We start from the raw sequence: 26,250 nt of genomic DNA, 5'->3' as shown, positions 1-26,250 counted from the left end.
TTAATTTACAAACTCTGGCAACCATGAGCAAAACATTTTTTTCATTTAGTAAATTTCAGTGTTCGCGACAACTGACCCGTCCAAGGAGGAGGCTATACTGAGCTGAATAAAGTAGTTGAATGAGACAGAACTGTAATTTTCTGACTCCAATAACTAAAAATTGCTGCCACCAATTTGCATGCAGTGATATGCATTGGAGGATTTGCACAATGGAATCCAATGAGCATTTAACATGAAAATAGGGCTGGAATGCTCCTTTAATTGAATGCCGGGCACAGAAGGTCTCTAAACACTGGATTCTTCTCTATATATATAATGGCAAACAAAAATATATCGTCAGAATTAGGGTTACCTTAGAATAACCTCAAAAGAAAAAATGTTGCATATTTGTGTTCTAATCAGCTTGCACCCAAGGATCTGAAAATATTTTGTTTTAATAAATGTTATTACATCAGAGAGGGATTTCACTAAAAATGCTTTCATTTAGTTTTATATCCACAGGGCACATATTTCTCCTTGTCCTCCGAGGTCAACTTTTACAAATAGTAGTTAGTACTCAGATACTATTGGCCCATGGATACTTTCTTAATGCTGATGGAACACACACAAGAATTTAGCAACCCCGTAGTCTACTTCATCTCCGGCCCATCAAGTTTGGATCTCCTGCAAAATCTCTTTATTAGTGTTTTTTTACCTTATTGTTGAAAATATTCTCTACTCTATCGCAATGTTTTGTTTTCTCTGTAAGCAATGGAATAATGATTGCAGTACTAGAAGTAAGATGACTCTCCATATGAACACTTTATCTTTCTGTAGTCCATAGTATGGCTGTGGGGCAGGATTGAAAGCCAAAATGTAATAGGGTATATTCACAAATGCTTCAGCTTGCATCAATTTGGAGATTGTGTCAAGTTGATCCGGTCAATTCGACTGATCGGGCTAAAGTCGGCTAAATTGCCAACTTAACCCCAATTGAATTTGTCTTGACTCCACTTGACTGGTAATGCATAGTGGGTTGTTAAGAAAAAGATCTCAGCATCAATCATTGTATCAGTAATGGGACAGTTGTTGAGTGCAAATCTATAGCAATTTGACAGAGACTCCCAATGTCTAACTTGACAACTACTCTGTAACCTGTCTGACAACATGAATCTTAGTGAATAGACCTGCCAAGTGTTGGCACAATATTAGACACAAATATTTTCTAATAAGTATAGTATATGAACTGAGATGCAAGCAATAAAAGTCAAGTTCTCAAGAAAGTTGTGTTACCTTCAACACCTATTATATTTCCATTGGTTATAGTATACCTGCTAATTTGCTCCTCTAAGCGGTGGTACTATATATAGTAAACACCCACCTAATACTTTTAGTATTTGGTAAATACCTAAAAAAAAACAATATATTGTGTCTTTTGTAGTAAGCTAGCCAGGTTACATGAAGTATGTCTCAGATAAACAAAAGTAACATAAATTATTGGAAAGTTAGGAAACAAAAACAGAAGTGTATATCAGCACCCCACTTAAATATCCTTGTATGTATCATAAGGAACAAATGAGGCCAACTGGGAACTCTCCTGGTGAAGATCTGCTTTGCAGGGTCTCCAGAACAATGCACAAAGTCTTCGGGTTGTATTTAGGCACGACCCACACCCCTCCACCCCTTCCCTCTTACCCCTTATAAATGCAATGCATTTGGGGTTAGCCCCGCCTGCAACACCATCACCCCGCCCACTGATTGGAGCAGTTCCGCCCACTGACATTAACAGGCCCATCAACCCTTAGAGGGATGGCTCCGGGTTCTAAAATCTAAGAACCCAAAGAGATTATTATGGGAGCCAGATATTATCTTGATGAGCAAGTGTAGATACATATCATGACAGAGTTGTGAGATTATTTTCTGCTCCTAATTTTTTAAGATGCTAAATAGCCAAATCAGTGGTTTTAAAAACATTTCAGAAATGTATGTAAAAGTACTAGTTAGCAGTTGTTAGGAGAAATACTTCATCCTGTCTATTAAATATCAATCATCTACTATTTCTATTTTAATTAAGAAAAATAAATATACATGGCCATCTCCCTATTTATTTGGAAGTGGCACGAACTGATTGTTTTTTCAACACATTTTTCATGAAATGTAGATGGTAAAACTCATTACACATGTTTGCGAGTCAAAACATATCATTCCATTTTAAATTAACATTTAAAGAAATGCATTATAAAAATCATAACATATGTGAATTCATCCATAGTACGTTTTGCATAAAGACAATATATTTTTCTGATCATGTGCTATACATCTGTTAAAGATGGAGTGACGGGATCTGACATAATATATCCGCAGTGACAGTGGGTTAGCCCTTGGGTAGCGCCGAAGATAAATACAACACTGGTTTGAAAAAGATTGTCTATTTTACCAGGCACCATCAAACTTCTGCTTACATTTAAAATAAAACTCCAAAATGTATTAAACCACTTTACAACGTACAACCTGTGAATGAAAATAATGCAGCGTCAAATTTTCTGCCAAACATGTCAAGGCAGAATCATGTTGCACAAAGCAATAAACCGTATGTCTGTACTTGAGATGTCTTTCTTTGTGTTTGTCTATCACCTCAAAAATAATCAAGCTGTGAAGCATTCTTCATGTCAAGGTGACTGAATTCTGTTACTTACCATTAAACTTAATTCAAGATTCCTTGAATGTCAGCTCACAAGAAAAAACATAAAAATATTTATTGAAATTGAGTACAGAAACAGAGCCCCTTGATTGAAGTTGTCTGTCCAGATGAAATAAGTCTCCAACTTAAAAAAAAACAACTCAACTCAACTTGAAGGTGATGACCATACCTGGGAATTCCTGGTGCCTTAGTAACATCTCCAGGTCAATTCTTGCATAAAGAATATTGTCAATTATTTATGCAAAGCCTTTGACTCCCAGATCCACTTCCTGCCTACTGAACCCACTTCCCACCCACCAAAGCCTGTTTAGAGCTAGTCCTGCTCATACTCACAGCAAATCACACCCATATGTGTGGCTTGCTCCTCCACTGTCCTTGAAGAAGGAGAGCTCCAGGTAGGCTATCCAAGGAAGTTTCCAGATATGGTGATAAACCAGAATTCCATTAAACTCAATAGGACTGATAGCCTTGATGAGCGACTCAACTGTCAGCTTAACTCAGTAACCAACTGGCAGACTCAATTACAACCTGTGCTATTGACAGACTCGAGAGACAACTCAACAGTAGTGATCGTAAATTCAATCGTGACCTAGGACAACTCAACCATGTGGTTTTGACTAACGTAATTCAAGATAATTCTATGATTCAACTTACAACTTTATGGTTTGTTAATAGATTGGTCAACTGTCTACCTGTTCTGTGTGTTGACCATCAACTATATTACTATTTTCAGTTACACTTTCATATATGTCCACTGATTGTAGGCCACTAATCACCATGACTGGATTCTTTCAGTATAGTGTTTCTAATGTGTTTAGTTGGTCAGTGAAGATTCATCTTAGACTAAATTTGCTTTTGGTCGCCTTGGTTGGGCCTGCTACATGATTGTTACTCTGATTTAGTATTTTTCTGACAAACAGTTTCTGTAATTATTTTGTCAAACAACTATGGCATTCTACATTCAGTGTGACACTTATTTGATGAATGTATACGATCTTGTAGAAACGGTGATCCTAAAGGGAATTTTGTTATTAGTGGGAAATTCAGTCTGACAAGATAGCTGCACAAATTGCCCTAAAATGAAAGAAAGTATGATTTTGCTTTGTAAGTGGGTTTTTAGAAGAATTTGAAATGCTTTTATATGGATAACTAAAATTCCTTTTCTAACCTAGGAAATAGCATTAGGGAAATAGCATCAATGCTAGTTTAGCTTCAACTTTAAATAAACATTTTAAACTTTTCAAGTGTCAAATGAAAAAATGAATTTAGGAAACCCTTTTCTACTCAATTAATTATATGGACATAGCTAAAGAAGAATATCTCAAATGCTTTCAAATGCCTGTAGATATGTAATATCCAGGGATATGACTGAGCACTGCCATCTAAATAATATCTTAATTATAGGTTGGACTAATACTCGAAAAGTTAGAATTTTTGTTGACATGATTTAATTTTAATCATGTGACATAAAAACTGTCCCTGATCATTATATTGCTACAGAAATCTCTTTGTTTTTATGTGAATAAACCTTCAGATGAAAGGCTAAAATGAAAGATCAGCTTACCCTGAATTGGTATGAAACAATATTACATAATATCATCAAAAACACGTCACCAGTCAGTGCTGGTAGAGCTTTAATAACCCCAATATTAGATAAAGAGCAGACTTATTACCTAGTTTGGAGTATATCTGAACGCATAATTCTTGTAACACTTGTTTTCACCATTGCAAATAAAAATGTCTCCATGGTTTCATGCCAAACAGTCTGGTCATCACATAACCAAAGGCAAGAAAAGTAGGATTTAGGTCCAAATGTGTGTCAGTTCTGAAGATCGCGGGACACTTTGCATTTGTTCTTTAAAAAAAATGTTGTTCTTTTGATTATTTTTGATTAAAAGCATTAGCGGGGATGTAGGGTGTTATATTGTGTCTTTGTGTCCTCAGCTGTTTAGTATACGTTTTTGTTGAAGAAAAACTCCCTTTTATTTATTTATTTTTTTTTTTACATTGTACTAGTTCAAGGCACAAAAACAACATTGTTTTTTTTTCTTTTCTAAAGTAGGCGAATACGCCCATGAATAAAGCCTCATTAATCACTATTACCTACACAAATGTCACCGCCAAATAATTTGCATGTAATGTGGATCTCTATTTAATAAAATACCATAAAATTAGGTCATTTTTAGTATTGATATACAGTGCCACCTTGAAAATGTCACTGACACTCTATTTTGTTTCACTTGTGTCAGCTTTTCAGTAACGGACACACTGTTTGTACAACGTGTACTGAACGATTTGTGTCAAACGCACAGTTTATAAATCAACTGCAAGGAGCATAGATACAATTTATGGAAGCTGCTACAAATGTCAGCTTGCTTATCAGCCTTGTTACTAAACATTTAACAAAATACCATCTTAAATGTAATTTACATTAAGGGTTTTTTCCTGGGGTACTGACCAGACCAGATAATAGCCCCCCATTTCAGAAGTCAGGATAAATAGTATAGCACTAGAACATTTTTTGTCCCTGGTTAGTGATGTCGTCATGGAGGAGTGGAAGAGGACTCCAGTGGCAACCTGTGAAGCTCTGGTGAACTCCATGCCCAAGAGGGTTAAGGCAGTGCTGAAAAATAATGGCGACCACACAAAACATATTGACACTTTGGGCCCAATTTGGACATTAGGGGTGTGCTCACTTTTGTTGCCAAGGTTTAGACATTAATGGCTGTGTGTTGAGTTATTTCGAGGGGACAGTACATTTACACTGTTATACAGACTGTACACTCACTACTTTACATTGTAGCAGAGTGTCATTTCTTCAGTGCTGTCACATGAAAAGATATAATAACATATTTACAAAAATGTGAGGGGTGTACGCACTTCTGTGAGATACTGTATATATATAGCCAGATTAGCAGGCAGAAAGCCTGTAGGTAATGTGAAATATCCCTGTGGGTGATTTTAGGGATTGGGAGCAATGGTGTCAAAATGTCTGTGGCTTTTAGCTCCTTGTAGCCAATACAAAGATGCATTGTAGAAATGAGAGGTCTTGTGGTGACATCTCTGTTGAGGTTAAGTTATCGCAAAGACTATTATTATCTTGTCTGGATTAAGATGGCATGGGGATTGCTGGAATGGGGTAGTGCTAAAAACAACATGGAGTCAATTAGGGGGAAGCTAAAATACTGCCTTTGGATTGGCTTATGTTTCTATATTCAACCAATAGTCCTGCCTAAGACTGGTGGTACCTTTTAAACAGAGGACATTTGAAAGAGGAGCCCTTATTGAGTTCTAATAATTCCAGCTGTAATTAATTAACTTTTAAGTGTCTCAATTATGACAAATCTCATCTGATGTGGTCACATCAGCAAACGTAATCCTTTTACCACCCGCTGTCAAGGAATAAATCTGTATTTTGAATATAAATGTCATCGGATACTCGTTCCCTCTGCTCTTTGTCAAAAGATACAGAGTTACCTAGTGTTGAAATTCTGCCAAGCTTTCTGTTTTGGTTCATTTAGTCCTAATTGTCTTAAATGGTATATTTTCAAAGCCAACTTGGAAAAGAAAAAAACAAACGACCAGGATTTTTAAATAAGTAAGCTAGTCAATTATTTCAGGGGTTTGTGTAGCAATCAAATACAACACATGGAATAATTAAGGTCCCACCATTGACACAACGAACGTGATCATAAATGCTTCCAAGAAAGGTTATTAGAAGCTGCCTCGGCTTTACTATGAAGTCCAGAGCCCATGCCACATTGAGTTTGACATAACACATTCCCCAGAGTTTCTGCCTGAATATGAATAGAACATTGTTTTGCTTTCTTGAAGATGTTGACACAGGTGGGAGGTGGGTCATTTGCCAACTAAATGGCCGGGACTTCATCTTCAATTAACTACAGTGATTTGGGATGTGAAACAAGACTCTGACTTTGCTTCTCGTTTTCTTCTCAGATCTGGTGTGTGGATATTCTATGATCCCACCTACTCTTAACATCTCAGAGGAAGAACTTGTCATCAACTCCAATGACACATTAACCATTAGCTGCAGGTAAGAAATATTTAAAAAGCATAAAACCTGAATATCTGCTAAAAATGCCAATATCATAATACCAACCAAGTATTATTTTAATGTATTGCTTAATAATATATTTAGTTATATATAGATGCATACACATGTATGTAGAACATTTATATATTATTATTATAAATTTTTTAAAGATATTTCTGCAGGGCTATGGATCAAAATAAAATGCATAGTTTATTTTATTTTGTTTTGCTTCAGTGTACCCAAAATCCAACATTTGCTTTAACTGGCATCTAGTATATATATATATTATATATATATATATATATATATATATATATATATATATATATATATATATACATATATACACACACACACAAAATACAGAAGGGGAAGCAAACCCTAACATTTTTTAACCGCCACTACGTCTAAGTACCCCAATATATACTGTACTGTAGTTGTGGGATTATTTCCATAAAAAACTTGATGACTGGTAAAACTTTATAACAATGACTCTATAATAAAACTGGGTATAGCCATCTTTGAACCATGTCTGCTTGTCTACATTGGCATTGGAAAATACTAGTGCTCAATATATGCGCTAACTCAGCGGTATGGCAATCCGGTTGTTTTAGAAGCAGATGATTCCAGACAGTTATTGATAAATGTTATATTTTACTTGTTTTGGAGGATCTGAACTTTGGAATTCCAATCCTATTATTTCTGTGTGCAGGACAAATAACAAAAAAGCAAGGTACACTAGCAAATATGAACTTTCTGTGCTCCAAGTCGTCTTTTAAGATGCACGCCTTGATGTCTATCTGTTGATCCTAGCCCCAGGATTTAATATTTGAGAAGCAGAGGAAAAATGTCTTTGCTAATCACATATGCCTGTCCAAGATCCAAAATGCAGGGCACTGTTTTTCTAGCTCTATAATGAATTGAATTTGAAAATGTTCCCAGTTTTCTTTGGAAATGGAGCACTGGATGCATAAGTATTGAAAAGCTGAATTTGTAGAATTCATCGAGCTGGAGAATTAGGTCAGAATTCTTAGCCTGACTTTTAAAAGAATATTAACAGCTTTATATCACACTATGTCTAACTAGAGGTGACAACAATAACTAAAATGGCAATTAAGAATACGTTTAGAATATAGTGTTTCTTGATTTGCATAATTGCAGAGGAACGATTACATTCCAAATGATCTGTGATCGGAACTTGTTATCCCCATTTACTGTCCAGCATAGTAATCACATTTAACATTCCTTTGTTCTTAATTAATAATATAAGAAATATTTTTTAAGAAGCAGCAAATACTTTTCTTACACTTGTAGAACTAAAATGTTGTGTCTCGTGCAGTTTATAGCATCCCCAACGTAGTGTTTATTTGTCATCGATCCAGTAGACAGTGGCGTATTTATCCAGCCTCCCTCTTCATGCCGCAGTCCTTACTACTGGACATTGAGATATAACATCAAATCACAACGTTTTTTTAGGACTTACTGGGCTGGGCGAAAAGAAACTATGGAAGACTGTGTCCACTGGGCACAGTCCTCCATAGTGTTAATGGGCCCATTGAGTGGCGACAATTGGCTCCTTATACAACAGACCTGCCGCTATAGCCCTGGGCTAGAATACGCCACTGACATTAGGGTGACCAGAATGTTTTTTAACAGAATAGCTTATAAGACTGCATTGTGCAGGACACAATGTTTTTAAAGGTATACTCTAGTCCCCCTCTGCACTTTAATGTAAATGATAGTTGAGTATTAATCAGAACTCTCTGTATACATTTGGCATGTTTCCCTGCACCTCACCAGTCCCTTGAAGGAGATCCGTTTGGTGGAACACATTTCTTACACATAACTACACTTGTGTGCGTTACTCACCTCCATCCAGTTCTAGCACCCAGCCAAAACTGTCTAAAATCATGGAGAGCAGAAGGGACGTTACCATACCCTGGACATTTCAGGCGCCCAAAAGTGGATACCTTTGTTGGGGTGCGTGATTAGATGCAGGGGGCGTGTGGCTAGGAGCTGGGCCGGGACCTGACACCTTAACAAATTGAGATGCATTGGAGAACGACAGGATATGATGTCACATTTTAGCACATGGCTCAAGGGTGAGACCGCATGGGAGCATGAGGTCTGTATTCCAAAAGCATAGACTTCGATCGATTTCACAACCGAAGGCCAGTTAGGGGACAGCGGGGCAGCTCAGCAAGACCGGGCAATAGTACCCAAATCAGGACTTCACACGTAACTTTCTATACTTGAAGTAAAGATGCTAATGCAGAACTCAAAGAAAAATGGATAGAGAGGAGTACAAATCAGTGTCTGAATCTTCACTCCTTTATGAAAAAGAAATAGTTTGAGGGAGTATTTAGACTTTTCCCCCATATGTAGTAAAGCTGAACTTCACCTTTAAGTAGGATTACGTCTTGTGTTCATATTATGAGTCCCAGGCACCCACACTCTAACTGCAACATCAAAACAATGAAAGTCATTGACACCAGACTAATGACCACAATATAAAAAGTTTAACGTGCTTTTCTGGGGGTTTAACATATGCTTTTAGACTCCGAGGGGCAATATTCCAAAACCTTAGCTAGTTAAAGGGATAGTAAAGTCTTGAAACAAATAAACCTCATTTGAAGTGCAATGTTAATGCATATTTGCTTAATGAGACTAACCTTGTTTCACCTCATCCTTCAGACTCCTTTTTTTTTATACAAAACGCTCAAAAGACCTTACAATTTAGAGGATAGAGATTAGATGCAGTAGGATGTGGCAAGTGGCTGGATATGCCCGGACGCACTACCATAAAAGCATAGCGGTTGTGTATATGAAGCCATCTGCCCCATCCAGGTCATCAGGTGGCCACTGGCCTTAACGTATCAGGGCCGCCACAACATCGACAGTCCAGTCATGGTCTACAACGAAGGATAAACAGAGGGGTTTATTCACTTAACATTTAAGTTGCGGCTGAAGAAAATGACGCCAAAGTATACCCATCTAATATTTTGTAAATACTGGCAAATATTACAAGGTAGACATTACCAAGGCAACCAAGGTAACGGCATATTCCCACCATATTCCCGAAACCTTATGTAACTTTAATTTCCTTTTTTTGTATGTGCCCATGAAAAGGTATTAATTTTGGGTAAGGACACAGAAGCAGTTTTCACGCAGTATGCCTTATGAAGCCGTTTTTCCATTTTTTTAACTAAAGGAATCCTTTGTAGAAGAGAAGAATTGTTCTTAAGTGAACTTCTAAAAACTGGCAAAAATACAGTAAAAACCCCTGGGTTCAAATTGTTTCACCTTTTTTTTCTCTTAACAATCTGTCAGTCACTAAGCCTATTATTCACGCAACCTCTAATATCCACATGTAGCTAGTTCCAACACATTGTTTGGAATTAAAGAGAGCCGAAGCTGGGGCTAAGGACCCTATTAAATTTACTCATAATCGGTGGGGTCAAGTGATATTGCCTTTCTCTCCCTCTAAGGACCTTTAGTGGAAATACATCCAAACCTTTTCATCTCTCCCCTTAGAGTCCTTATTCATTCCCGTCTTCAATTCTTGAGTTTCCCCTGCTTTTATAATTAAGTCCAGCTGTGTCATAGAATAACATAACTGTGGACCACCATGAAAAAAAGTACATAAAATTAACCGGCTTTACCACTAAATCAGCGTATTGCAGGTGCCTCCTGGAGATTAGGTTGTCATCAGGCAGTGTGTTACTTTGAAAAGTACATTTTATGATAAGATACACAATCGTAATTGATTAATATGTCTAGAATAAAGAACTAATGATTCAACACACATCTCTCCATGAACTTGGTTCCAGCCTCGGAAACATCCTCTAACTGAATTGTTTTTATTTATTTTTTTTGCTGAGTAAACTCTGCAGTAGTTCACACCACAAACAACTTTTGATTTTCATTACGCTCTATTACAAAAGGAGATGTTCAATCAGACTCAGATCTCAGGGAAAGAGCTCTTCGGTTATCTTTACATGCAAGCAAACTATAACTTGTCATACACCAAGGTCTGATCCAGAGTCTCCGGCTGAAGCCCTGCTTCCTCAGGTCTCCATGTCAGTGTAATTTTTCTTTGGGCAGGGTAGCAACATTTGACCACCCCCTGCCTACTCCCATCCTCAACTATGTTCAGGTAGCTCCACACCTGTGCATGGGTAGCCAGTCCCCTAGAAGAGAGAGCTCTGGGTAGCCTACCTTGGGGAGTTCCAGGTATGCAAATTATACAGCAATATGTTATATTATGACAATACAATTATAATGCCTATACTTTTTTTAAATATACATATTCAATATTGGTGTATGACAAGACATATTTTGCTTACATGTAAATGACAAAATTATAACTTATAACTTTTATCTTGTCCTTGGTAGGGGACAGCGGCCCCTGCAGTGGTCGTGGCCCGGGGGCTCTAAAGACACAGATATCGACACAAAATATAAAGACGCTGGGGTGGTTGTAAATACCGGCAACGGACGCACGGTGACAGAGGAAGAGTGTGACGGTGTCGCAGGCAAGCCTTACTGCAAGGTGTTTAAGCTGGTTGGTGCTCGAGCTAATGACACCGGCTCTTACTGCTGCCACTACAAATTCATCGATGCCAAGATCAAAGGGACCACTGCTGCCAGCATCCATGTATTTGTGAGAGGTAAGAGGACCAGGGTCATCACAGGCTGTGTTGACTAAGTCAGCTAAAATGTTTGCACAATGTGGGCCTGGAAATACAGTATATATAGACGTTTCTATCAAGTTCATCTAAAAGAAGAAACATATGTGCGTACCAAGGAACTTGCTGAGTTTTACTTGGATTCTCAGGGTGAAGCCCTGCTTCCCTAGAGCTCAAGGTTAGCATATTCAAGCTCCAGGTAAGGAAATAGTGCTTGGTCATGCCTATTCCTGCTCACACACACCTACCCCCATCCACTCTCCACCCCTCCAAAGGGTACCTAGGCTGGACCCACCCCTATATGATGTTACCCCTGCCCACTAATCATAGCATGTATCGCATGCATACATTTTGAGTATCATGGAGACTCTCCCTTGATTGGCTACTTGACAGGATTAGAGTGCTGTTGCCAGTTTCTTATTTTCTGTGCCATGTCCAAGAGAGGGAGTCCCCCATGCCTTGGAGTCCTGTGGGTGCAGGATAAACATTCTAAGGAAACAGTAGCTTGGAGAACAGAGGGAGAGTATGCGTAACAAAGTACAAGAGGGAAGGATATTTAAAAGGATTAGAAATGCTAGAACAATGCTAGAACAGGAGACCGTAGTCTAACACTGTGAGAATACCAGAAGAAGTGGTAGAAGTTAAAAGGTAGATTTAACCATGCATTACATAGCCATAAGGTTACCTAAATCTGAGACAGGGCAGAAGACCAAATAAGTTTTGAGGTTTTTGCAGGAGTACAAAATGAGTGGACTAGATGGGCTAAATTGATTTTATATGTTGTCAAATTCTATGTTTTTAATTTGTTCCCCCATAATACACCACAGCTCAACTACAAAGGGGTCTTCGGCCAACGTGCTATAGGTGTAGTGCTTGTGCAGACCTTGTGGCACTGTCCTGCCTGCTCCATTGTGACCAATCAAACTCGGACTAACTCTGTTTTATGAATGCAGTAGATGTCTTCTTCAGGCCTTTTGTTATCTCCTCAGATTGGGAGCAGCCTTTTATAAACAATCTCGGGACGCTACTAATTACTAAGGAAAGCACCAGAGTTCCATGCCTCGTATCAATTCCAGACCTTAATGTAACACTGTACACGGTAAGGGCCGAAAATTGCTTTTATTTCTCAGAAGCTTTAGTGATATTTTCAACATAGCACATCTGTTAATTTACAAAATAATATTTTATATTTTACAAAACAATATGTAACTATTTTTTTTATTTAAATAAATTAACACTTTACAGCTCAAAGTAAACATTGTTCCAGGTTTAGTTTGTATACGGATTTAATAACCAACATGAGCTCCTTAAAAGCCTAAAATATGTGATTAAAGCTGATAGAGTAATCAAGGACTGTCTTCCTTTAGCCAAATTCAGTCATTAAACCAGATGGAAAGAGTGTTACATGGGACAATAAAGAAGGAATGCTGGTTCCTACAGAAAGGATAAGAGATGCCCTCCTACTGCGGTGTAGAACTGTCATTGACAGAAAAGAGTTTCTATCCAATTACTTTTTTGTCCACTTTACAGGTAAGAAAGTAAACATCAATATATTTGACTGCAAAATTTGCACATCATTTAGTAATTTAGTACAAGAGGGAAGTGTATTCGAAACAAGGAGAAATGTTAGAATCAGAGGTCATGGTCTAAAACTTTGAGAGTCGAAGGCTTAGATTTAATGTAAGGAGGTTTTACTTCACTTAAAGGGTGGCATAGAAGTGGTATAATATTACAGCAGAAGTGGTAGTAGATGACAATTGCAATGGCTTGTACACCTGTTATTGTTTGTGAATTATTAAATGAATGTGGATTGATTCCCTGCGGTGTTCTCTTTGCATTTTAATACACAGCTAACATGGATCAGAAAATCTAACATATCGGAAGGCTTTAGCTGCATGCGTCAAAAACAGTGCATTTATGGATAGGAAAAAAATCCCAAAGTGCTGAATGTATAATTCCTTTTTAATTCAAGTATTGAAGCTTTGTCGTGTATATTTTGTGTGCTCATCGCAGGAATCCAGTTCTATGATATGCAACTGATTCCAAAGAACACTGTGGAGTTATTGGTCGGAGACCAGTTAGTTTTGAACTGCACCGTGACAGCTGAATTCAATACCCCAGTCAACTTTAACTGGGACTATCCTGGTAAAATGGTAATGATTTTCTTAGCATTTCTAGACATGTGTACAGCGCTTTACAGGTTACTTATAATAATTATTATTGTTATTATTTTATAGAAATTTGCCAGAAATTTCGGAAACCCCTGGAAGCTAGAAACATAGGGACTACCCTGCCAAATAAACTTATAAACATTTGTTTTAGTATAGCAATATCCTGCCAAGCTGGTTCTTGGAGCAATGTTTTGAAGACCTCTAGATCTTCCCCTCTGCCCATCCCATGTATTACAGCAGAATTTGCCAATTAAAGTGAGCCATGACACATTAGAATCTGTAACTCGCATCCAATGTAACAGCTTGTCTGTTGAAGGCCGTGTCCTGCTCCTCTCTGGTAGGTTCTCAAGGTCCGTCATAGGTGTAGCAATGGTACAAATTCATGGGTGAATCAGCTCAACCCTAGTCCGGCTTATTTAGAGGAGTATGTGGTGTGACCTGCACTTAGTAGGCTATCTGGCACACTGGGCAAATGCCTGGCTGGCTGGAGTCCAATTGGATCAAGTACTTACTGATAATGCCATTCCAGCAGATGAGGTCCTGGAGTGTGCAATACACATTTGGATACATCTGATAATGGGCATCTGCCTCTTTCTAGCCAGGGGCCTCATTTGGAAGCTGCTGTCATTAATGTACAGGTCCATTTAGACATCCCCAGTCCGGCCCTCCTTTGCTGCATTCATTTCCATATAGATGAGGACTTTCCAATATATTTATGCTTATAAGATGTCATGCAGCTGAGCTGAACAAGTCATAAACAGTCAACTGCTAAACCACCATGCAAGTATCATCTTAACAGTTAATATTAAAATATCTTCCCCCCTAAGCCACTGCTTCACCAGTGCTATCACTATGGCCAGGAAACCGTATCTGTGCATTGTAGCTTACTGCTCAATTTCTTTTTGTAGACTGATCGCTATGTGATCGAGAACTCCGATCGACGGCCACAGCAGGACCACACCGAGATGTACAGTACACTGACTGTGCCTGACGTAAGCCAGGCAGACCTGGGGAAGTACGTTTGCCATGCTATCAGCGAGACGTGGCAATACCAGGAGAGCTGCGAGGTCATTGTACATGGTACAGAATGGTAGAGAATTGGGAAGGGTTAGGATTTGATGATACGTTTTTTCTGGATTCACTGTTTCTTATGCCAAACAGTTAAATGGATTTTGATAAATCTCAACAAGTGCCTGCTTTGTGGCTATAACAATACAAGCGTTTATCAATTTTCCCCTTGCAAGACCACATAAAGCACCTAAAATGTTATGATTAATGTTTAATTAATAATGCTATTATTAGCTATTTAGTTTATTTTGGCTCCTTATTTTTAGCTAATCATAGTCTATTGTCTTAGTAATAAGTAATGTGATAATTCATTATAATAAATGTCATATTCTTCCACCCTTCTATACTTTTGCTGTTTGTATTTGCTTGAAATCCCCATCTAATTGGTGTTGCCGTCTTTTTTCTCTTTTCCTAGAAAAACCTTTCATCAGTGTAGAGAACAAGGAGAAGAAGGTGATAGAGGCCACAGCTGGAGAAAAGATAGTAAAGCTGTCGGTTAAAGTCTCGGCATACCCACCTCCCTCATTCCAGTGGTATGATGTGTATTCTGTTTGTTATTGTAGTGCATTAACTCCAAGATTTTGAAGCCATGTGTTGGGAGCAGCTTAGAACATGAGCTCTATTGTTACTTTAGATCAGGGATCTGATGCCTTTTATTTCGTGAAAGCTACTGGATTAATGATTAATAAACTATTTTCTATGAAAATATTGAAAAACAAATGGCACTTTAACCCCTTAAGGACAATAGGGGTTATTACTCGTAGTATATTGTGGGACAATGGCTATTTTAACATTTTTCGGTGTTCCTGTTTAGCTGTGATTTTCTTCTTTCTCATTTCATGCTCCCACACATATTATATATTGTTTTTTTCAGGACAAACAGGGCTTTCTTTAGATACCATTAATTTTATCATATCATCTAATTTACTATAAAAAAAATGATAAAATATGGGGATTTTTTGTTAAAAAATTACTTTTTCTCACTTTTTAAACAAAAAACTTTTACTCATCTGCAAAAACGAATGAAAAAACCTGCTAAATAGATTCTACTATTTGTCCTGAGTTTAGAAATACCCAATGTTTTTATGTTTTTTTGCTTTTTTCTGCACGTTATGGGGCAATAAGTACAGGTAGCGTTTTGCTATTTCAAAACCTTTTTTTCCAAATCTGGTAATTCTTCCCCCCATGTGCCATTTCGGGTATCTTTGAAGCCGGCCAATGCAATTTACCCCATCAAGTCATATATTTTTAAAAACTAGACACCCCAAGGTATTTCACATGCTGGTAATTTAACCCTTTCCATGCACTAATTTTACCACCAGCCTTTGTGAAACTTTATGGTAGTAAATTTTTTTGTATTTTTTTCCACACACGTTGTACTTCAGGTATAAAATTATCGCTCCTGGTATATGTCCGTGTCAAACAACACCCCAATATGTGTTCAGTAACATCTCCTGAGCGCAGTGATACCCCACATGCATGGGTTTGTTGGGTTATTTGGGAGGTAAAAGGCCGCCTTTGTGAGGTGTGTATTTTTTGGCCATTTAGACATCTGATCCTACTGCCCCCATGTCCCATATTTGGGACACCTTTGAACCCGGCCAATTCAATTTATCCCATCCACTCATGCATTTTTTAATACGAGACACCCTATGGGCATTTGTAATGCCAATATTTTAACTCTTTCCATGCTGGAATTTTTGTAAAGATAAAGAATTTTAGGACTTGCTTATTAATTTTTTTTTTTTTTTTTGGTGACAGTGGGGATTTTTATATGTTACCATATTATTTTTATTTTTTTAAACATTTTTTAAAAAAATTTCTTTAAATTTTTTTTTTTACTAATCACTCATTAGTGAGCTGGGCTCCATTGACCTTGCATGGTTGGATGCAGTACCTGCATTCAACCTGCAGGAGGAGCTCGAGAGTTCACAAGAGGGTCTGGATAGACCCTCTGTGAACTAAGATCTATTGTTAATTCCATCCTGTGAATGACGGCAACGTCATTCACAGGATGGCACTTGTGGTTGCTCTTCGGAGCAATCACAAGGTGATCGGGGGCTAGTGTTGCTGATATGCCTCGATATCGAGGCATGTCAGTAACACCATTTATGCTTAGGAAGCGATTCAGATCGCTTCCTAAGCTGTTTTAGCCGGGCGCCGCCGCGATCTTTCATGATCGGTGCGGCGGCGGCCATTTTTCTTCCGGGGAGGGCTGCCGAGGGCTGCCCTCCCCGGATCCACGGTCAGCCTCACTTGGGAGGCTTCCGTGGATGCTGCAAAGCCGCCGATCGCGGCGAAAACGCCGCGATCGCGGCGATGCAGCTGTTTAACGGCAGCCCGTACATGTACGGGCATTGTCGTTAACCCGTTGCACGGCAACCCCGTACATGTACGTGGATTGTCGTTAAGGGGTTAAGGGTACATGTTAAGCATTCCATTCAAGTTATTAAAATTTTTTATGTTTTGTATTTTTTTTTCCTTTCTTCCTGTGGCTTAGATGTTCTAGAGTAGATATACTTCCTTTTCCAGTTTAGTGATCATTCAAGCCCTACTCAGCAGTAACCTGAAGCCCACCAGGCGCTTAACTGTAATTGTCCTGTGGCTATTCATACAGTTGCAAGTGTCCTAGGGTCTTTCAATCAGAGTAGCTCAGTGGACAGTCACCCTTATGTCCACTTTGCCAGTCGTCCTCTGGCAAATGCCTTTTACTCCGACTACCTACGCCGAGCTAATGTAAATTTCTATAAAGTGTAACAGGAGACCAGTCCCCTACTCTTGACACTTCATTGTTGCTCATTCATTGACTCAGCTGGGACTGACATTATACTCAACCTAAAATAAAAGACCAATAATCATGTTTCATTTGGGGATTTAAATTAGTGTTTGGTTAGCCAAGTATTTTTATATGCTATGAATTGATATGTCTATCAAACAACTCTCTTAGCTTTAGCGTATTCCACAAAGGCTTTAATATTTGCTACTTTAGGAGAAAATTGAATTTTCTCACTATTTTCTTAACTTGTATTTCATGAACCATTCCAAGCTATTGGCCATATTCCCCATAGTGAAAAAGCTGAAGCCAGACAAAATATTACCTTTTATCAGACACTTTGACTGCTGTAATATGGATAACATTTAAATTGATTAAAGATATTGGCAGCCCCCTGCCCCTTACAAGTCTCTTTATTATGAATATTCATGACCAAGGGATCCTTTATCTTGAACACAAGACAAGGCCAAAAACCAGATGAGGTTTGATGATTTACAATAGTTAGAAACATTGGCAGACTAATTGGGCTGGACACTGTCGGGCATTTTTTCCCTTTATTTTCTAAATAATGAGTGCATTTTAATATTTTTGCCTCGTGTATCCATTCAAATATAATATAATTCCATCTGAACTGCACTAGGTTGGGCCCTGGCTCCTGGCTCTCTCTCTATAGTTTTGTTGTTAGATTACTTTCAAATAGAAGTCAGAAGGGCGTTTGGCTTGGGTGAGATTTTCCCCATGGAGCTTTTTGAGTCATAGCCAACATTAGTCAGGCTGCAAATGAAGACTAAACTGATAACTGAGACACTAATTTTGGTTATTAGACCTTAATATATATTATCAGCTGAGCCAAGACATAACAAAAGGCTTATTGGCTACTAGCCAAAAGGGGCCTTGGTTTAATTTTGACATCTGTTTTTCCAAATGGTTCACCCGCTTCTCCTGAACACCTTACCTATAAAATGTTCTATTCACAAAGTTACATGTAGTTATTGTGCCTAGGAACACCTGCAATGCTAATAAAACTCCTACAGTTAGTGCCAAGTTGCTCCTATGCATTACAAATATTTTGATATGTTCTGCTTCTCTGTCTTAGGTTTAAAGATGGGAAGCTGATACCATTTAGTAGCATCTACAGCAAGTACCGTCAGGCCCAGCATGCTTTGCAGATCCGGGATGTGGTGGAGCTGGACGCAGCAACATACACGCTGGTGCTAAGGAATGAGCAAGCTAGTCTAGAAGAAAGAATAAGCTTGCAGCTGGTGGTGAATGGTAAGAGGAATACATGATAGAGTTATATTGGATTCCATTTACAAAATTGCCTTTTATAAGTTATTGAAATATTGATGTTATTACGCCATTTGTAATTGCATTGCTGGGTTTCAGCAAAATACTAGACCCCAATTCATTTTACAGCTCCCCGGGCCGGTCAGGGGAGAACAGAGGGTTCTTAATGCCTTCAAAAGCAGTTACTCTGGAAAGTGCCAGAAAATTAGGACTGTCGTGCAAAAACGTAGTGTGCTTCATGTCAGTGTCAGAGAGATCCGCCTTAAAGAGGGACGTGAGCATTTGGTAGGATTCTCTAAAACCAGAAACTTTTGCGTACCTCCTTGAAGAGTTGACAGCCAGTGATTTCAAGCGTTGGTGGTCCTTTTACACGCTTTAGCAATTAATTGCCATGGAACACCAAATTCATACGCACAAGGGTCATTGGCGGTGAACATTTTCAAGGTAACATACGCAAAACATTCCCCATAATGACATAACTGCAAACTTAGTGAATCAATTATATATTATTAAGACAAATTCAACTTTCATTGACCCTGTGGAAAGTTGTAATGTACACGTTTTTTCATGCTTCTAGCTGATCATAATAGGTAATTCTAGAGTCTATTATTTGTAAGGCTGATAATAATTTGAAACATTGTGTAAAATATCTACTATTCTTACTATATATTGCATATACATCGATGTGTGTGCCATTGTTTAAAAAGTTGGATAAGTAACACTGATTTTTCCGGTGTCTCGTAGTCCCACCCCAGATCCATGAGAAGGAAGCTTCGTCACCTGGTATTTATGCTCAAGGTAGTCGTCAAGCCCTTACCTGCACTGTGTTTGGGGTTCCAGCTCCAACATCTATCCAGTGGCAGTGGAGGCCGTGGACTCCATGCAAAATGTATTCTCGCCGCAGTGTGTATGTTCTAATAATAATCATAATGCCTTTTTTTTTAACATTTAATTACTCAACTCCATTCTCTTACAAAAAGTATGTTAACATTTATACCCCAGACCAGGAATTTGCAGCTCAGTGAAAACCATGGTGTACTTATGTATATGTTTCCTCCTAAGATTTTTTCTAGACCTAGTAATTATTAACAAATTTAAAACATTAAAAATAATCTGAAATGATTAGTTAATTAAAATGTATTAAATAATAAGCCATCAGTGTGTCCTCTTGTATTTCCAAATGTAAGGATCATGTATCACCATTATTGTTGAATAGATTGAAGATGTATTATACAACAGTTCATCAGAGACATAAAAAAGCGGCCTAACGCCTTCTTTTCCATCTTGCAGAGCAAGGCAGAGGTCCTCTCGCAGACATCAGCGTGACCGAATGCCCGAGTGCAAGGACTGGAAAGACGTAACCCCGGATGGGGCGGTAAACAACATTGAAAGCATTGAGACTTGGAGCGAGTTTGTGGAGGGGCGGAATAAGGTATCCATGTGGTCTCTGGGTGATATTCCCTGATTGCATTGCACTTCCTAAAGTCATCCTGCCAGGAACAATCATGAATTATTGGGGAAGTCAATTATCTACAGTGCAACAACAGCAACTGCCTGCAACTCAATCTATTTTCCAATCAAGGAAGTACCCAAAAAAAACTATACTAGGAAGAAATATCAGTCAGCTGATTATCCTAGGTTAAAAGTTCATCCATAGTTAAAGTATATGAGTTTTAACTTTCCCAGTGCTAGAGGAGAGAATAACTCATAGAAAGATTGTACTGCTCAGCTGAAAGAGTTAATATTTTCAGTACAATGCAGTATTTTTATGTCACCATTCAACAGTAAAATATGTATGGCAGTAATTACATATGGTCATATTACATCATTTGTATCATTTTGCTCACAAGAACCAAAACACAAGCATAGGGCGTAAGAGTCTGACTGACTAATGGGTGTCCCAGGTGGCCGTAGAGGCCACAAGTAAAAAATATTTTTTTTTGTTTTGATTTTACGTAATGGTGATTGCATTACCACAATTTTATGGTCTAATTGCTTTATCCTCATCACTGCCCTATGAGTCAGGGGGATACTAATCAGCTTATTAATCAGCCAACATGGTAGCCCAACCCATGTGGGATCCTCCATGCCAAAAGCTATCCCTTTATAGAACTTCAAATGTTTTCACTATACTAATTATACGTCTTTCTGAATTGTAAATGAATTCTGATTTTTTTTCTGAATTTCTGGATTATAAATCATTCTGAATTGATGGATGACATCACAATCAGGCATCTCTTTTATCAGAATCAATAACAATAATATTAAATAACAGTAGGTCTGTAGGGAAGCATGCTTCCTCAAATATCCTTACCTTTATTTAAAATTTAGGGCAGTCTATTGACAGTTCAACAAAGTATACGGAATATTTAAAGTGATTATTGATTACACATTTATAAAAACGCTGGTAATCATTTAACTAGGAATTTATTGATTTATCTTTGACGATTTCAAGTACTAACGTGGGAGGAGATCCTTGATGCCCATTGCATTTATAAAATATTTCTAGGCGAAAAAAAGAAAGTTACACTGTTTTTGTTGACATCTACTCTATAAAGGTGCTGTTCCACTTACACACAACATTAAACAGATATGGCATTTTATTATTTTTCTCTGATGACGGAATCACCTAAAAACATCATGGGAAACTTTTAAGGACTATATTTAACTCCTACAGAAAAAATCTCTGCATGCTTTTGTGTAACGTGACAATTAAGTGTAATTTTACATGATGAAATCGTTTCCTATGTGCTAGGACTGTTGCTTTCAATGTTGAATATAACTACAAAAAAAAAAAAACAGACTCAGTTAGTAAATCTCATCCACAATATATATACCAAATAACAAAGAACATGTGGCATATAAAATAAAAAAGCAAATGTACCGTATTCTTTCAATACAATAAGTTTAATATGAATGTACATTATATTATGTATTAATTTATTATTTATTAATATTATTAAATTAATCAGTACATAGCTACACAGCATCCATTTCCCTAGGGAGGAATCTAACGTTCCTAATGGTCGAAATACCTGCTAAGACATGTGACTAAAACACTAACCAACTTCCTGTTTCCTAAAAAAAAAAAAAAACACCTTTTTATTTATTTATTTTTAATTATGTTGAAATTCTGTTATATGTCACTTTGCAGACAGTTAGCAGGCTGGTGATCCAACAAGCCAACATCTCCATCATGTACAAATGTTCTGCTTCCAACAAAGCTGGGAGAGACGAAAGACTCGTATACTTCTATGTTACAAGTAAGTGACAGTATGAACGGGATGGAGCCTATTATGGAAAATTGGCACATGGGGGCCAACAGACAAAAATGGAATTGCATGCATGTAAAGATGCTGTTCCACTAAGACAAGGCATAAATGGCACCCACCACTATGTTAAACAAAATTACTTTAACAGATGTGTCATTTTATTCTTTCTTCTTAAGGTTTAATCACATGAAAATAATGCATTTTTTGAATGTTTTTTAAGCAACATTTAGTTCTTAAGAGTGTAAACTTCTAATTTCATATATAAACATTACACATAAAATCGTTTGACGGCAAATTCTATACTTCCATGTTTTAAAGATCATATGTGTAATGCTTGTATGTGAAATTGGAAGTTTACACTTTCTAGAACTAAATGAACATGATGACCACATAGCCCTTCTCTTCTTCTTTTTTTTGAGCAGGAATTGTAGTTAGTAGGATTGATAGATGGCTTATACTGTTGAGCCTTATGGAAGCTGGAGTCAAATTAGCTGACCTGCCAACCTTGCCTATCACTGATTAATATATCTTTAAAGTTTTGTCTGCTCAGTTATCTAGATTTTGCCTTTAGAATGCTGAATTAAACTTAAAAACCTACAAACATAAACATAAAAAAAATTCTGATTACATAGAAATAGAATGTAGTTACTTCCATAGGTGTCCATTTGCCTAGTATGATTATTATTTATTGTTTTATATAGCATAACATGTAAATACCAAGGTAGATTGGTATGTCGCCCCCTAGTGGTAAAAATGACACGAACTTCTATTCCTAACATTTGTTATATTGTTATTACCTAATAACTTGTAGTTAGAATTTGTTATTTTGTATCTCAAAATGAAAACAATTCATTAAAATGGCAGAAACAAGTTAAAATACCTAATATAACATTCTGAACGATCAGGTTTGACATTTGACGAGAATGTGCCTTCCAGGCTGGTTTTCACATACCAAGACAAATCAAGAATAACCAACAGTTTTAACATCTGTTTTAAAATCATACCAAAGAATTCAAGTGCTAAAAAATGTAGGGCTTGTATGGATAGTGCATGTACTGTGGGAGAAACTAAGCTAAGGAGATGGCAGTAATAGGTCAAAATTCTTTGTTGCTATAGCAAAAGAAAACCGTTCCTATTTTGCAGTGGAATTGCTGGATACATTAACCTTATGGGTTATGAACTTTCATTAACATACAGGTCAACTTGTCAATAACTTCGCTCTTTTCCATAGCAATCCCAGATGGTTTCCGAATTGAGCCTCAGCCTTCAGAAGAGCCAATTGAAGGCCAAAATGTCAGCTTGAGTTGCCACGCGGACAGCTATACCTATGAGAACCTTCAATGGTATCGCCTGAACCTCCTGACCCTGGATGATGCAGAAGGAAACCCACTTATGCTGGACTGTAAAAACATTCATCAGTATGCAGCCAAAATACAGGGAGAGCTCCAGCACAAATCAGGCTCTAATAGTGCCGTCCTGGTCCTCAACATTCCAAATATTTCCCTGGATGATGAAGGGGACTATGTGTGCGAAGTGCAGAATCGCAAGACCCAAGAGAAGCACTGCCACAAAAAGTATATCTCCGTACTGGGTGAGTTAAATAGCGCTCTCATTCCATCATTATACCTTGAAACACTGAGATTTAGATTACCCCCAACATTTCAGATGGTCAATGAGAGGGAGTAGGTTGTAGTGTGAATATGGAGCAAGATTTCATGTTGACCTCTTGATGCCTGCCTTTTTGGGGGATGCCAGTGTCACGGACAGGGCTATCGGCCGAGCCGCGACGTGGGAGTACGGGCGTAACAAGGGTCAAACGCCAACCAGACTTCCGGCGCGTTCGGTCACTTTCCCCGCAGGGCACCAAGCAACCACCACCAACCCCAACCAGTCACCCCAAAACTCCCAGTGTAAAACACGCTGCCACCACCAAGAACTTTAAAACCGGGCGTCTTAGGTTACCCAAAAACAATCAGACTGCGATAACTACACAATCCCCAAACTGATATCTATATAGTTAAGCGCTTAGTAACGTGACTTATATGTATACAAAAGGCTATCTCTAGGCTGAGTTCGATTAGAGAACAAAGACAGAACTGATTAAAAATGTTTAATCTGAGCATAAAATGGGTCACAGTGCTGTTATACAAAAATGCATATAAAAAGAGACATAGACTAAAATAGTACAAGTACAAACAGTATAAAATAAAAGGGATAAAACAGAGTATCATACCACACTTCCTTGGAACCTTGATGTTGTCTCTCTGATGGTAAAAACAGGCTCTCCTCCATTACCAATTGCCCACCTTTTTATCCCCCCCCCAAGACCGCCCTTTTCCTGTTACCTGAGCAAGGGGATGGGAGTAGGGGGTTCAGAACTATGACCTTCTGAAGGCGGGGTTATATCTTCTCAACTTTGGTCTGGGATCAGAAAATATGTAATATGACGCCGGCCGAGCTTGGCATAATTATGACACCAGGATCATCATAATTCTCTGGGCCTAGTGATCATTTTCATACCAAACTCCACACCTGTATCAGTTGGCACAAGGACACATTCGCATAACACTTGCTATGGACATGCCTGCATGGCGTGTTTGGTCTCCCTGAAACCAGCACATCACAGACATAAGGATGCAATGTACGATAGGGCCCAAAGGTTATGTACTCATCATATTTTGGACATTATACATTTAATAATTTTACCCTGTGTCTATTGATACCCTGTCTCCACACCCCAGGGAGATGTAGCCAGCATGTCTGGCCCTTCACTCTTCCACAGGAATCCTTTCCTGTCCAAGGTGACAATACCCAGCATGGGGTAATCAAGTTTTATTTTGGGTTCTGGCTCCAAAAGGAAAGGTGTGAACAAATGTTACTGGACCTAGCATCAGTCAAATCCCTTAACCCATTCAGTGCCAAGCTCCAGTTACTCATGCCATGGCATGACACCTCCCCCTTTAAGAGGGTGGCCCAGAGATTAAGCCACAAGCTTATCTCTGCGCCAACCTACTCTTTCCCTGGGTAACAGTTTCCGGCTTAGATAAAGTATTTCTTTGGGAAAACCCACCCTGCGGAATATACTGAGCAAAGCATCAGCTACCTTATCTGCTCTGCTACAGGATAAGGCCATTGTCTCAGGGTACCCAGGGGCATAGTCCACCCCCTTAATAACAGATTGTTTCTTCATGCAGCTCGGTATAGCTACAAGCCCCAACAAATCTACTTGATGGGTAGCTAGGGTGTCCCGCCCTGCCTTTCCAAACCAAGTAGGCCCTACGTAAGGGATAACAGAATGGTTACCAGTTTCACCCTCTCCCTTGTGTCCTGACTTTGTAGTCCCACAGAATACGGGCACAGGTGCACCAAAGCCCTCTCTCTGTCCCCTATTATGGGAAGACTGCTGCCAGGTTACCACAGTTATGGTTGAAACATCTGTCACTCCACCTGTTCCACTCAAAGGAGGCATACATACAGGACCCCGGGAACCAGCTAATCCTGACACAGAGGAACACTCACTCACCCTCTGCCCTTCTCCACAGTCAGGTGGCCTCCTCACATCTTCACATAGCACCTCAAACATCCCTGGCTCTGGCACAGATTCACTCTGCCCTCCCTCCCAGTGATGCAAAGCCTTCAAATTCTCACACGACACCTCCAACATTCTGGGTTCTGGCACAGACGGACATTCACTCGTTCCCTGCCCTTCTGCACAGTCGGGTGGTCCTCTCACACTTTCACAAAGCCCCTCAGACATCCCTGGTTCTGGCACAGATTCGATCTGCCCTCCCTCCCAGTGATGCAAAACCTCCACATTCTCACACGGTACCTCAGACACCCCTGGTTCTGGCACAGATTCGGTCTGCCCTCCCTCCCAGTGATGCAAAACCTCCACATTCTCACACGGTACCTCAGACACCCCTGGTTCTGGCACAGATTCGCTCTGCCCTCCCTCCCAGTGATGTGAAACCTCCACATTCTCACACGGCACCTCAGACACCCCTGGTTCTGGCACAGATTTGCTCTGCCCTCCCTCCCAGTGATGCAAAACCTCCACCTTCTCACATGGCACCTCAGAGACCCCTGGTTCTGGTACAGATTCGCTCTGCCCTCCCTCCCAGTGATGTGAAACCTCCACATTCTCACACGGCACCTCAGACACCCCTGGTTCTGGCACAGATTCGCTCTGCCCTCCCTCCCAGTGATGCAAAACCTCCACATTCTCACACGGTACCTCAGACACCCCTGGTTCTGGCA

The 26,250-nt window shown here is 38.9% G+C and overlaps 2 protein-coding genes across 3 annotated transcripts in view; both read left to right on the top strand.

The window, feature by feature from the left end:
- CSF1R (colony stimulating factor 1 receptor) overlaps positions 1-10,909 on the top strand; it is a 209,624-nt gene extending 198,715 nt beyond the window's left edge. Inside the window, exon 22 of the mRNA XM_053463613.1 lies at positions 10,895-10,909. The gene's annotated coding sequence lies outside the window, so the exon portion shown is untranslated. The remainder of the gene's footprint in view (positions 1-10,894) is intronic.
- FLT4 (fms related receptor tyrosine kinase 4) overlaps positions 1-26,250 on the top strand; it is an 88,335-nt gene that overhangs the window by 42,534 nt on the left and 19,551 nt on the right. For both annotated transcript variants that reach the window (XM_053463610.1, XM_053463609.1), the window contains exons 2-13: positions 6,638-6,734; positions 11,130-11,404; positions 12,412-12,521; positions 12,790-12,952; positions 13,436-13,575; positions 14,502-14,673; positions 15,077-15,194; positions 18,531-18,706; positions 19,466-19,628; positions 20,012-20,153; positions 21,876-21,984; positions 23,225-23,584. In XM_053463610.1, the coding sequence (XP_053319585.1) occupies positions 6,638-6,734; positions 11,130-11,404; positions 12,412-12,521; positions 12,790-12,952; positions 13,436-13,575; positions 14,502-14,673; positions 15,077-15,194; positions 18,531-18,706; positions 19,466-19,628; positions 20,012-20,153; positions 21,876-21,984; positions 23,225-23,584 (2,025 nt within the window). The remainder of the gene's footprint in view (positions 1-6,637; positions 6,735-11,129; positions 11,405-12,411; positions 12,522-12,789; positions 12,953-13,435; positions 13,576-14,501; positions 14,674-15,076; positions 15,195-18,530; positions 18,707-19,465; positions 19,629-20,011; positions 20,154-21,875; positions 21,985-23,224; positions 23,585-26,250) is intronic.

The sequence above is a fragment of the Spea bombifrons genome, chromosome 4 (genome assembly GCF_027358695.1).
Source record: "Spea bombifrons isolate aSpeBom1 chromosome 4, aSpeBom1.2.pri, whole genome shotgun sequence".
In the NCBI taxonomy this organism is placed as follows: domain Eukaryota; kingdom Metazoa; phylum Chordata; class Amphibia; order Anura; family Pelobatidae; genus Spea; species Spea bombifrons.
Note: the sequence above shows the minus strand (reverse complement) of the source record. Positions and strands in the feature narration are given on the sequence as shown.